This window comes from Chanos chanos, chromosome 2 (genome assembly GCF_902362185.1).
Source record: "Chanos chanos chromosome 2, fChaCha1.1, whole genome shotgun sequence".
NCBI lineage: Eukaryota > Metazoa > Chordata > Actinopteri > Gonorynchiformes > Chanidae > Chanos > Chanos chanos.
The window spans coordinates 39,233,418-39,247,176 of record NC_044496.1 but is presented as its reverse complement, the minus strand read 5'-3'; the positions used below and the strand labels follow the sequence as shown (position 1 = coordinate 39,247,176).

General features: G+C 39.3%; 1 protein-coding gene across 1 annotated transcript; it reads right to left on the bottom strand.

Moving 5' to 3' along the window:
- Window positions 1–7,205: 7,205 nt before the first annotated feature.
- pnp6 (purine nucleoside phosphorylase 6) lies at window positions 7,206–13,759 on the bottom strand. Its single transcript, XM_030766300.1, has 6 exons — window positions 13,743–13,759; window positions 11,694–11,863; window positions 10,917–11,020; window positions 8,219–8,394; window positions 7,885–8,075; window positions 7,206–7,402 (listed from the first exon to the last, which is right to left on the bottom strand). Exons 1-6 carry the CDS (start codon window positions 13,757–13,759, stop codon window positions 7,206–7,208), a joined length of 855 nt encoding a protein of 284 aa, XP_030622160.1.

Below are 13,759 nucleotides of genomic sequence, written 5' to 3'. Positions count from 1 at the left end.
CCCCAAGACTTCATGTTCCGCTTGCGCACCCCTGCTGATTCGAGAGATCTTGGTGAAGACGCGAAGTCCGTCTCTCCATGCGCAAACAGATGCTCAGCATTCTGACCGCTTCCAAATAGCTTCATGTGGACCAGAGCTGTTGTCTGTGCACAGGTTTCAGCTTTGGCACTCAGAACTGGAGTTCGGTAATTATGTAAATCATATCAGAGGATGAAAAGCAGAAAGGAGGGAAGTGATGCTGTGGGCTAAAAAAAAAAAGAAATCGCTGAAACACTTTCAACACATCACATCCATTTATCTTTATGCAGAAATGTTTGAGTATACACACTCAATACACCAATTTGGGATAACAGCGTGCATGTTTGTATTCTTTATGTTTCTTTATGTAAATGTGATAGAGTGTGTGTGTGTGTGCGTGTGTGAGAGAGAGTGTGAGAGAGAGAGAGAATAAGAGTATATATGTATGTATGTTTGTGCAGCATATTTGCATTTTAAACAAGATCCTGTGTGCCTGTGTGTGCAGGCTTGGATTCATATGTGTGCATAGGAAAAAGATAAGGGGGAGGGGAACTGATGGCTCATGGAAAAAAGGATGAAAGTACCATGGTATGTATTCTCTTCTTCTATGCTGAAAACATAGCATGTGCTCTATATTTACATTTTGAGTGTGTGTGTGTGTGTGTGTGTGTGTGTGTGTGTGCATTACACTATTTCAGTACAATAAGATTTTAAACCATTACACAAAAAGGAGCAACCACACATGCACAAGAGTAGAAATATGTTTCGTATGAGCACGTGTAGAGTTCAGCATGTGAGAGTGCATGCCCCTGCTTGTGAACAACACACATGAGCATGTTTTTGTGACCACTTGAACACCTTCTCAGAGGTGTTTACAATCACAGAAAGCAATGAGAGACATCAGTCCCCCATGGAGCCTCAGGGTATGGCACGGGCCAATTATCAAACTGCAGTCATGCATGCCTGCTGCTGCCTTTTCCAGAGGAGCTTTTCAGTCAGGGAAGGCAGAGCCCAGGGACAAGTAATGCTTGCCCTCTGCAGGGACTTAAGGCAGCCTGGCTGTAATTACTGTGTGTGCCCGCTCCGCTGCCAATCCAGTGCTAGGAGCTGGTGCACGCACAGCTTGGGAAACCTTTCAAACTCCAATTACAAGTGTTTTCCCCCTGAAATGACTCGACCAAGGCCAGATTAATTAGAAATTCACAAACTAATCACATTTCACAGCCCCCTCCCCCCAGAGACTCAATGGCTTTGGGAGGATCTCCTTCAGAATGAGAGCGTCTGAACCAACACATGTTTTTTTTTGTTTTTTTTTAAACTTAAAACGTCAACAGACACCAAAATGCCCAGCAGCAGTTCAGTTTTGTGTCCAGCCGAAGGTGATGATGAGCGTATAAATGAGTATCTAACGGTAAATCCACAGAGACTCCATCTAGCCTTACTCGAAAAAAATGGCACACTTAGCAAATAGCTTTAAATATGACTGTGGGAATATCGAACACAGACTACCTGCTTTTCAGAGGCTTGGGCAGTTTGATTAAGCCTCTTCGTACTGTAACGGGTAGGTAGTATGTGGTGGGATTTGAAGAGCATAGATCCCATTACCACTGTTTGTGGTATTAATGATCTCTACTTAACGAGAGTAGCACGCAAATGTTGAAAGAAAAAAACTGATATGTCAGATTTTCAATGACTGAACTGACTGAACCCCCCCAAAGAGTCGACTCACTCATCACTATGCTCAGGGAATTAGTAAGTGAGGCCTCCCTTGATGTTACATTGGAAGGCCACTCTTGGAAGTGGAGTGGGCATTAATCCATCTCTGTTCCCTGAGTCTGGACAGCGCTGCCCCAGGGTGCAGCGTTTCAATCGTATCTCCTGGAGGAAACTGTCTGGCTCGTCCATTAAGGAGTGGAGGTCCTGTAAATCACAGACGTCCCCTGGAAGACACTCGACCAAGCAGCGGGTCAGCATCCTATGCTGTCTCTTTCTAACTTCTCATTCTAAGAGAAGCGAGAGAGAGAGACTGAGCGAGAGAGAGAGGGAGAGAACTGGATTTATTGTCTGGGTTGACGATGAAAGTGGTTGCTATGATTCATTGGGTTCCATCAATGAGTCTTTCTCTGGCTTCTACCTAGTCTTCTGCCAAAATAAACCTGTTTTTTTTTTCTCATTGCTTTGAACTTTTGCCTTGTATAGTTTCTGACAGGTTATACAAGGCAGGTCTGTGTAGCCACTCATTTTGAATTGCCTTAGTCTTCGTAGCTGCACTGAATGTAAATAAAATAATCTACACCGAGCCATTATTGCATAAACCAAACAGCCACCTTCACTGCAACCTATTGCAGAGACTTTTTGTGTGCTTTCGTAACTTGTGGGCAAGATATCTTCTTGAGAGAGCATTTTTCCCACAATGTGGGTAAAGTCATAAGGGCTATCAAGTGGGTTGCCTTAAAATTTTTTAGGGTGAAATTCAAATGTTCACATAACCACTCAAGGTCAGTTCACATCTTCTGTAAATGGACAGTGAGTTATGTACTGTGACAGTCAGAGCCTTATGTTAAATTCATTGATACACTGGGCGATTGACAAGCCACTAATATGACTGTTGAATGTCAATTGATCGATATCGTCTGCCAGCATCGTCACCCACGAAGTTTTGGCTCGGTGCCAGGAGACCGGATCCTGAACGGCGTCTCTGAAGGTGCTGAAAGTCATTATTCAGCAGAGATGTCCGGGTCCATTTCTTCAGCAGGTCTTTTTGTCATGCAATCAATACACTTAACTTGAAGTCCAGTGTATTGGTGAGACAAGGGCATTTGAATGATCATTTTAGGATAAGACCTGTCACCATACAGATGTGATTAAGGCACTGACCTTTTGAGCAATGACCGTGCCATTATTTCTCTCTCATGGCTTCAATTCGCCTCTCTCACCCTCTTCTGCTCTCTCTCTCTCTCTCTCTCTCTCTCTCTCTCTCTCTCTCTCTCTTCCTCTCTCTCTCTCTTGCTTTCCCTGCTTCCTGCCCCTGGAGAAATAGTTTAATTGAAGCTTAAACAGCAAAATACTATATCACTTTTAAGCACAGTTTCTCAAGTTCATACAGAGGCACAGCTAATGCTCCTCAGTGCCCAGCTTGCGTGGGAGTTATTGGGAATCTCCTTTAATGTGTTTGGATGGTTAATACCAAAGTATCCCTTGGGTTTTCTCTCCCTTTCCCTGCTTTCCCCACTGCAAAAAGGATTTGAGAAAGATAGCCAGGAGAGAGGGAGAAAGAAATCCATCAACACTAGGATTGTAGAGCACTGATTAGAACGAAATGAAAAAGAGAAAAATAACAGGATGGGGGATGGGGGAGGGAAGTGTGTAGAGCGGAGAGATGTTTAGGGAGGAGAGTGATAGAGCTGCCTTCTTGATCTAAAAATGGATTTCAGTGAGGGGGGAAGGTGTGTGTGCGTGTGTGTGTGTGCGTGCGGGTATGCGTGCCTGTGTGCGTGTGTGTGTGTGTGTGTGTGTGTGTATGCCTGTAGGGCATAATCTTACAGGGTAAATATTGCTTGACGTCAAACTGAAAACTCATCTGTCAACCATTATTTCCTTTTGTTATGAACGATTATAAGTGGTCTGGTCATTACATCCAGGAGAAAGCCAATGATAGATAAAAATGTATCTAATCAACATGATGCTTGAAAGGGCAATAAAAGGAGGTATTTACCTGAATGGACCAATATGAAACATACACTGATTCATTGCTCCTTGTATTTTAGATCCATGTTTTTCAACCAAGTCTTCAAGTCTCCACCACCCAGACGTTCATGTTTCAACTCACTACAAGCACACTTCTGCTGATATGGTTAGAGGGGTTAAGGTGGTTATGGGTGGGGTTGTGGGGGTACTAATGTGTTAGGATGGTAAGGAATTACATAATAACAGAGAAAACAATCTAATGTAAAGGAAATATGCATGACTTACGAGCTGGCTATCTGGATATACTTTGTCAAGTGTCTCGCTGTCCTTAAAGGGAAACATGAAATGGCCTCCAAAGCACAGTCCCTACTGCATGCACCATGTGGTTTATCTTCCTGCATAATTCACGAGACAGTGAGCTCCTAACTGCAGTGCCGTGGCCCATTCACTAATGGTACACAGCAGCAGGAGTGTTTTAGCTGTTCCTGTTTGGATATCCTGCTGTGGACCATGCTTTTCTAACTGGAGCTGCCGTTCTTCATGAAGATATTCTTTTTCACAAAGCATAAGTTTAAAGAGTTTAAAGTGAACAGATGTGCCTTTGCAAGCCTTTGGGGTGAATTTTGATATTAGTTATGTAAATGTTTCTACAGGTTATTCAGTGCTATAATCTTTTGTCTTTCTATTCACCTAAATCTAGCCACATACACACACGCGCGCGCGCACGCACGCACGCACATACACACACATACACACACCCATACACACATACACACACACACACTTGTGTTAGTGTTCATTATGTTGTTCTCTGTGATGTTCTTACAAATAGATCACTATGGGATTGTTAGTCAGAAAACTCAACACAGAACGTCTCTCTCTTCTTCACTTCAAGGATATCCCTCCTTTTCATTTGTTCTGCAACAGTGATTACAAGAGCGCCAGCCAACAGGAACTCCAGGACTCTGTCCTGCAGATGCTGTCCAACAACCATCTTCTGTCTTGCGCTGTAAAATGGTAGATGAGCACTGAGGAGCACTGCCCTCGGGTTGCAGTGGAGCTCTCAATGAGCTTCAGTAAATTACTTCTGGATGTAGTACCATATGTAGTACTCTTCTAGTGTTATGTGTATGGTTGATGTCCCATTTGCTTGTCTCCATTTGCAGCAGCTGTTATTGAATGATCTGCAGTGGTCATCTGCAGTATGACATTTTGACTCAGCCTACATAGCAGCACTGATCCAGAAACAGAAAGGAAAGTCATTATCTTAAATGTCATTTGGTTACGCATCTGTAGATTTCTGGGTTTTTTGTTTTCTGAGAGTGATAGAAAGAGAGACTGAAATGGGGGATTTGACATGTAATTTGCCATGGGAGTTTTGTTCTTTTCTTGATGACAGGCTTACTGTAAGAAGCATATCGTGAATATTTCATTTTCGCTTACTTCAGTGGTGTGTCAGGGGAACATATCAATAATGTAGTAAAGGGGGGTGAGGTTGGACGTGTATTCATTCAGTAACTTTATACGTGTGTGTCTGTGTGAGTGTGTGTGTGTAGTAGAGTGTGCATGTCTTCTTTTTTTTTTAGTATAAATCTTTTTCTTTTTTTTTTAGATACACATGTTCAAATCTTGACATGAATTTTTACCACCAGCCCTCTTTCACTGTGTCTCTCTCTTTTCTAGTTATTGATCATTTTATTAACATTTATAACCTCCATTGTCCTACGCAAACACAACCTAAAAAATCTCTCGCTCTCTCTCTGCTTGATTAACTACTTTGAAAGGCATGACTCCATCTCGCTTACAGCTGAAAAATCAATATACATCTTAAAGACAGGCTGTAAACTGATCTTGTGCATATGTCCATATATCCTCCACATTTTGAAATCATATACACACATTAAGGGGGCAGAGACAGAGAGAGAGAGAGACAGAAAGATCACTGGCCACAAAAAACCCAACCTGTACAAAGTAAGTAGTTAAGTAGTTGAAATTTATTCCAATATAGAAGAAATTAAAAAATACATTCAAGCTCTAAAAGTATTCATTATAGTATATTAATTATCTTCAGTGCAAAATAAGTACCCTGTGCTGTTTGAAACTGATTAAAAATATATCTATGAACAAAACATTTACTTCAATGAAGAGAACAGAGTGGATTGAAGAGTACAGTTAAAACTGATTGAATTCATTTGTGGTCAAGCCACTATTTGATTAGCTTTAGTGGCCGCCTTAAGCCACACCTCCCTTTATGAATAATCAGCCCATCAACTAAAGGCAGAGGAAATAATCACTGACTTAAAGCCTAATGTACCAGCAAAGCTAAAAAGATTTAAGACAATAGATTACATAAAATACATTTCTCAACAAAACTAAAAAAAAAAAATTGTGCTTGACTTGTGCTTCTTTTTGGAGTAACCTTTTTAGGCTTTTTTTTGTACACATCTCAGTACACATCTGTATATTCTATAACTTCTCGTGAATAAAGGTTTCATATTATGAAAATCAAGTAATGTCCAGTTACTGATTATTTTCATTAATCAAGTATATTCATTTGTGTATATTCAGTGTCAGTGACTGAAAAGATTTGATGATGGAAATGTTGAGAAAGATCCATTAAAATCATCAATACTATTGATCAGCTACCTTATCAAAAAACAAAACAAAACAAAAAAAAACAGTGTAGTGACAAAAGTGCAGTTTTGGGTGATGGGGTATTATGAAGCCAATCATGAAACTCAAAAGTGACAAACTCATGATAATAAGAAGATGTAACAAGATAAGGAGTAAAAACATTGTGTTCTGACTGCCTCTCACAAAGTCCCATTCATAAGGGCATCCTTTAACACGTGATGGAGTATCAAGAAAGCATACGTATTGTTCTAACCTATGAAATGACATCTCGTTCAGCTGCACAAACAGATTCATGAGTATCTAGTTAAAGAAGACTAAAGATGGATGTGACATTCACGTCAAGTTGGAACTATGTCACAAAAAAAGGATCTTTCCAAGATGGTTTTGATCATTGTAAATGTTTGTGTTAAATCAATGTTAAAAATACTCTTTTGCTGCACATACATGCAAATAAATATAAAAAGAAACACGTGTGTACATATACATGTGTACACACATGTGCACACCAACACAGAATGTGCAGTTTTAAGGTCATTGGAAAGATTTTTTGTTTTAAATATCATTTAGCAGAAGGCATTGAGTGCCATAAGGTAATGTTTCTCTCCACAGTGTTACAGTACTCTATAGTTGAAAACATCGTTCAATAAGGATTCATTGTGCAATTCTTACTTGCTCAAACATTAAAGCATCCCGTTATAATGAGTTGTCAGTATCATTAAACACACCATCTGGTGCATATAAAAGCGACCTTTAGCAATATTAATCATCGGTTAAATATTTAAAAATGAGTGCAATCATTCCACATTTGTACTGAGATTCTTAGGTCTCTGCTTTTGTTCCAAAGCTCCATTAACATAGGATGTGCCCTACATCTTTTCCACTAGACGTCTGACCAACTGTTGGAGGTGTTGAGTGCGCATACGGGTGGTCTCCAGGACCTCCTCATGGTTTGCTCTTTCCTTACTTTCATAATCTGTCACCACCTTATTGGTAATGAGGGAAAGCCCAAAGACTCGCAGACCACAATGACGTGCCACCACCACCTCAGGAACTGTACTCATTCCTGGAAAATGGTCACAAATGCAAAAGTGAGAGCATTCACAGCATGAGTTGTCAGCATTCTGAAATTTCTATGACATAAATATGCCTCTTACAATAAAACATAATACAATGCATGACTTTATCGTCCCTTTATTATAACAGAGATGTCTCCTGTGCTTGAGTCTTCAAACACAAACACTTTTGTTAATGGGAATGTTAAGACACAGATAATGCACTGGGCCTTTTTTAACGAACCCTTAATCGTTGGCCTTCAATGAAAACCTACTGTATCATAACCATGTCATAATACATCTTTTTTTGTAGCCACACTTAATACAGCAGTGAAGCACAATGCAGAACGCACTCATGTTTGAGAATTTCTTGACAATGCGATGGCTGAATGCTGCATGTCAGCCATGGTTCCCAACATGATAATATAGACGTCATGACAAGGCAGAAGTCTGAATTGTGAAGTATTGTCCAATGACATGCTTAGTTACTTACCGACAGCGTCTGCCCCAAGTTTCTGGAGCATCCTGCACTCTGCGATGGTCTCAAACGTGGGTCCTGCCAGCATGCAGTACACTCCTTCTTGGAGGAAGGAGGCACAGCCCTGCTCTTCTGCAGTCTCCCTAGCCAGATGGGCCAGGTCTTTGTCATAAGCATCTGACATACAAGGGAAACGCACTCCAAACCTGTCACATAACAAGAGCCAAGAGCTTTTAAGCCAAGAACATCCCTCCTGAGGACATTTCCTCACACAATACAAGAACTGGTGCAAAATTAGGACACTATTTCTACATATCTTTTGTCTGTAATATGTACAGAACTGTCTCACCTGTCCTCATTTCTACCACACAGAGGATTTTGGCCTGCAAAGCCAGGCATGTTGATATGGTCCTTAATCAACATGATGTCCCCAACATTAAAGTTGGAGTTTAGTCCCCCTGCTGCATTGGTCACAATCAGTGTCTCCACCCCAAGTAGGAAGAATACTCGCACAGGGTATGTTACCTTAACAGAGGGAGAGAGTGCATTTACAGCTACAATTTTAGAACAGTAAACTGTTCTATTGTTTTACAGAATTCTACTGTGGAATACTGTTGATTCTGGGAGATTTTGTAGGGTGGATTTCTTTAAAGAGCATTATTCTCACAAGCGAAGTACTCTTTATTGACAGCTCTTCTGTTGTATCTTGACATTACACTATGAAACTGTATAGACTGTCATATCTTTGAATTATAGATAGCAGGTAGCCATTTACCTGGGTTTTTGAGTACTACGTTTCAATCACTAAAATTTTAATTTAAATGATATTGTTAGAAATATCATTTAAACGGAGATCCTTAAAATTTCAGTCAGTTTCATTAATTTCATTTTATTTCCGATAACAACCACTAATTAGCATTCAGGGTAATGGCTTCCATTCATCCAGCTCTTTCTTTTGCTGTGTTTTGTTATCTTGGATGGTTATTGGTGAATAGCTATCAATGTTCTTGGCTATATTACTAAATATTCCCACTATCACCGTGTGATGCAATAAAAAATGTAAGGGTAGCACCTCAACTTTCCTAAAATTGAAGTCCAAACCAAGTTTGAAAGAGAGCTGCTAAGATTAGAGCAGTCTCCAGTTCCTTTGTCCTAAGCTTACTGATACATAGAGACAAAAGTAGGAAACTGGTTGTTAGACACACAGCAGAAGCTACCTGCATTAAAACTTGAGGTTTATAGTAGTCCATAAACTACCATAATAAAAAATAGATTTTTTAATACAAATATGTTTTTTCCCATAATTTACTAGCATTTACGATGTGTGTGAACTATTACACAATGTACAACAAGTGTTTACAGTTTACTGTAACATTTTGGTACTACTGTAATATTCTGGAATGTTAAAAATGAAAGTAAGTGACTTTGAACCTCATAACCAGTAAATTACTGTGACTGCTGCAACAACATTATGGTACTGTATTGTAAATTGTTTGAAGTATGGTAGCTGTAAAATTCAAGGTAAACACCCAGCAACCCTGTCACTAGTAAACTAGTAAAAAACAGTAGTGAACAATAGCTTCAAATTTAATTAGCAGGCTGTTACTTTAAGATATACCACAAATGCTTTAAATTGACATTGTTTTACTAGAAAAAGTATTGGCAGTAAGTCTGAACTGAGTTACAGCAGCGCGTTCTGTTAGCAAAATTCACTACAAATGTTGCGAGCAAACAGTACTTTAACCGCAAAATGACTGCCATGAATTTATTACAGATTTACAGGGAAATTATTAATATTGTAGATTTAAAGAGAGAAATGAACTTTGAGAGAAACTGGCACTTTGGATCTGTTTTTAAAATGATCACAAGGTGGGAGTATAATTTATTGAGACATGATGTGAGTTAATATAGATTTCAGGCTCCTGATCTGTCTCCCCATAATTCTCAACCAGTTAGAGGAGCACTGTCATTATGTGCAGATTGGTGAAATCTGGGAGCATTTGGTGTGGTTATGTAATATGACATACAGTATACATTGGGGAAATGTTTTTTTTTTACAGCACCTGAGTTGATGTGAAGCAGTGACACATATACACATGATTTGTTTCACCTTCAAGCTTCATTTCAATTCATAAACTCGTTTTCATATTACTTCGCCTGTTTTCAGAACATATCATTTTCATTTGATAGAGCATATGAAACAATGCACAATCTCTTCTGATTGTGGTCAGAATCTGGTCACTTCCGTGTATTCCAGCCACCAGCTGTAGCTGCATTGCTTCTCTTTTCCTCACTGAGGATATGATCTAGTTTAGCATCCTGTGAAGGCCTAAACTGGATGCGTTTCTGCTTTCTGTCCCATACATTGTTTATTGTTTAGTATTTCTACTTATATTTTTACTTTGCTTTTGTTGTTTACATTCAGTCTCAGATATCTAATCTAATGCTCTGGGTAGGGCCACACGTGGCTGAGATCTGTTTTACAAGAAACAAAAAGCATCAAGAGAGGTGTTGGATTATAAAACAGGAGAATTGTGATGTTATGAGATATTAGCATGTGGCGTCAAAGGTTAACTACAGATTTCCCCTGGGTTAAACTGTTGCTGCAGTTACTGTTGTTTTCAAATACAGAATGTCATTGGTTTAATAGAAAATAGGTTTGTGTTATTCTTATAGTTTGCTCAAGTGAAAGTATAACTAGAGGATTGTCTTTGACCTATATATGCATTGCTTTATTTCAAAATGTAAACATGAAGACAAGAAAACATGTAAATACTAATTTTCCCTTATACTGAGTATTCTGCACAGAACATTATATACAGTTATGAAAATGAGCCAGAGTAAGTTTGTTACTAGACATAGTGGAAGGATGAATGTAAAATGCGATTAGATATTTGTCCAAATGTGTTAAGGAAAAACAGCTGCAACTTTGAATTGACTTTCAAGTCTTTTTACAAACTATGGCTTTGGGTTTTGGTAGGAGAGGTCTTTGGAAAATGTACCTTTTGTATTGAGAGAGCAGTTTCCTGTTTAAGTGTAATACTCACTGTGGCAATGTCATAGCCCTCGTAGAAGTGAAAGCGGCCCTGCATGCAAACACACTGCTTCCCATTCAATTCTCCAAAGACCAGCTGACCTGCATGCCCTTGTACTGCACGTGATAAAGAATGACAGACGAAGTGGGAGAGAGAGAGAGAGAGAGAGAGAAAGAGAGAGATGCTGAGTCTGTTGATTCTGTTGGGTTACATTGCACAAAGATGGCAGTAGCAGTGGTATTGAGTTTTTAAGACAAGACCAGTTATATTATAGCAATATCTTCCAAGATGCCTATTTTGATAAAACTTTTAGACAATATCCCAACCATCCAGTCATAATATTAAGACTATCTCCCCTAGTTTCCATTTTCATCGCCTTATTGTGAGATATGGCTAATGATTACAGAGAATCAAGTTACATAAAATAAAAACAAAAACCTAAATCAACTGGTAAAAGTTTCACATAGCATCTACTTTGTCTCTCTACTGCCACATTCCTCTGAGAGTAACTATTCCACCTCACATGAGAAGCATAGACAGTTCCTGTAAAAAAAAAAAAAAATCAAAATAATAATAATAAATGAACCATGACTGGTACATTCAAACATACGTGTGATCACTTCTATGAATCCTTCTCCTGAAAACTTTTCTACAGCTGAGTACCAATAGGATCAAAGGCATCAACTTTGTTGGTGTAAAGGGTGAGCTAAAGATCTCCAGGATCCCCTCTCAGAAAGACTGATCCTTCTTGATCTATCCTCAGAATGACTTGATCTCAACCCCACTCACCTGTGCTCTGAGGGAACTTGGGAATATCTTTATAAGAAATATTGGTCTTATTTTCCAGGAGATCGGCCAAACCACCAAGGCCTGAGCCACAGATGATGGCAATTTTTGGTTTCACTTCAGTCTTGGCAAACAGCCAGTCCGCGGTCTCCCTGTACTCTTCATACGTGTATCTAAGGGGATATGAGAAACACTACATGTTTTCTACTGCTGATGGGTGTTTACACTGAATAAAATTTAAATTCTGGGTAGGAAACACAAAATCAATTTGTGACAGATAAATAACAAAAGTTGACAAAAGTAAAACTAACTTTCAAGGTTTCCTCTCTTTTATTTCATAGCAAACATCAGACAAAGTTAGGCAATTAACATAAATCAATGCATCTACATCAAACTAAAACTAGTAAGATGACCAAACACACGTTAGTACTGGGTAAAGGGGCTGTCGGGAACGTCTGCTGTGAATCCCACTATCACGTGTATGTCCTTGATGAGAATGCTGTTGTCAGCCACAGGGCCACTCTGTGTTTCTTTCGGTCTCGTTTTGTGCTGTTTCAATTTCAACCACATGCTCCAACGCCAGTGACGACCCTTGATATTCCCTGGTGAATGATTTAAAAATCTGATCCTTTAGGAATGTATGATTATGCCATTCCAGTTTATAATTGACCATAGAGTCATTCAGTCTCTTGGCATCACTTGATCAAGTCACGAGGCCTGAAGGACTGTGCTGAAATGAATTTGTAGAATATAAACTTTATATAAATTGGTTACTTGTCATTACACATTTACAATTATATACTATATACCATTTCCTCTCTATTTGCTGCTTTAGGTCTATTTCTTCTGAGTACCTTTAATTTTAATGATTAATATTGAATGTTACTTCCTCTACATAACTGCCTTACATATTACTCTATCAAGCAAACAGCACACCTACGAGTACTACCTCTCGTAAAACGTCTGTTACCACTGTCTATTGTAACCATAAAACGTCCATCATCATAAACTTTTATTTGAGGACAACTCGTTTATTGACTATTTCTGAATCTGCGTCCAATTCACGTAGTCCATTGGTATGTTTTTAGTGTTAAACTTCGTTTTGTATAAAACTGTGAAATTTCAGTTTAGCAAAACATGGATTAAAATTAGACAATTAAACCTACTAGAAAATATAGAGCGGAATTGTACTCGTTGGCTAATGGCGCTGTCCGTGGTCCTGCCCCGCTCTGTGGGCTCAGCAATTTCTATTCAGGAAAGCCTCCACAAAGCTGAGCCTCGAACGCGACATGATTTCTAAAACAGCCCAGTGAATTAACACAATAGGCCACAGATTTTGTCAGTACTGGCAACCAAAGAGCAGACCATTTTGTTTTTCTGTTGAAAAGATCGCACAACGGCAACATTACCACCCCCATAGACGACGATACCAAAAGTTTTTTAGCACTGTCAACGCAGTTTAAGCTCTGTCTCTTTAAGACTTGCCTCCACAGATACGCACGATGATGTAGGCCTATTCACAAAACACGCGTAAGAGGATACTGCTGCGTTGTTCTCTTAAGTGTAAACGAAACCAATCTATGTATAAATTCCTATGTTAATCTCCACAAACACCTGTATTCATTTTCAGACGGTCTTGAAATGATGTAAATGTTCTTTACAGTATTAAACGTGGCCACAGCAGTTAAATTCAATCGCAATTAACATCGATGTTCACGTTAAGGTGGAAGAAAATACACCTTTGCCCAAAAAAAAAACCAGGTCAGTGGATTTGTAGGCTGTATGGGGTGCATAATCCTCTATATGCTGTCATCATGAGGTAGTTAATAATATTTCACAGGTAGTCTGTTTGGGGCAAAGGGAGAAAGCTATTTGGCTGCGTGTTAAGACCAGCCGGTAATGGATTGCCTAAGATAGCCTGCTCCACAGTATTATACTTCAAATTTCCCTATTGATTTTTGGTCACTGTCCCGCATCCGTTGTTGTTCTAAACATCCTTAAGACAGGTTATGGAGAATGCTGAGTTCTGTTCGTCAAATATTCACATCTTACCTGCAGGATGCGGACAT

What these genes read in the sequence shown, in the direction of transcription:
- pnp6 (XM_030766300.1), bottom strand. An exon ending in CAAGTTCCCTCAGAGCACAG is followed by an intron (nt 11,021 to 11,693) that starts GTGAGTGGGGTT and finishes TATCACGTGCAG; the next exon opens with TACAAGGGCATGCAGGTCAG. An exon ending in AGGGCTATGACATTGCCACA is followed by an intron (nt 8,395 to 10,916) that starts GTGAGTATTACA and finishes CCCTCTGTTAAG; the next exon opens with GTAACATACCCTGTGCGAGT.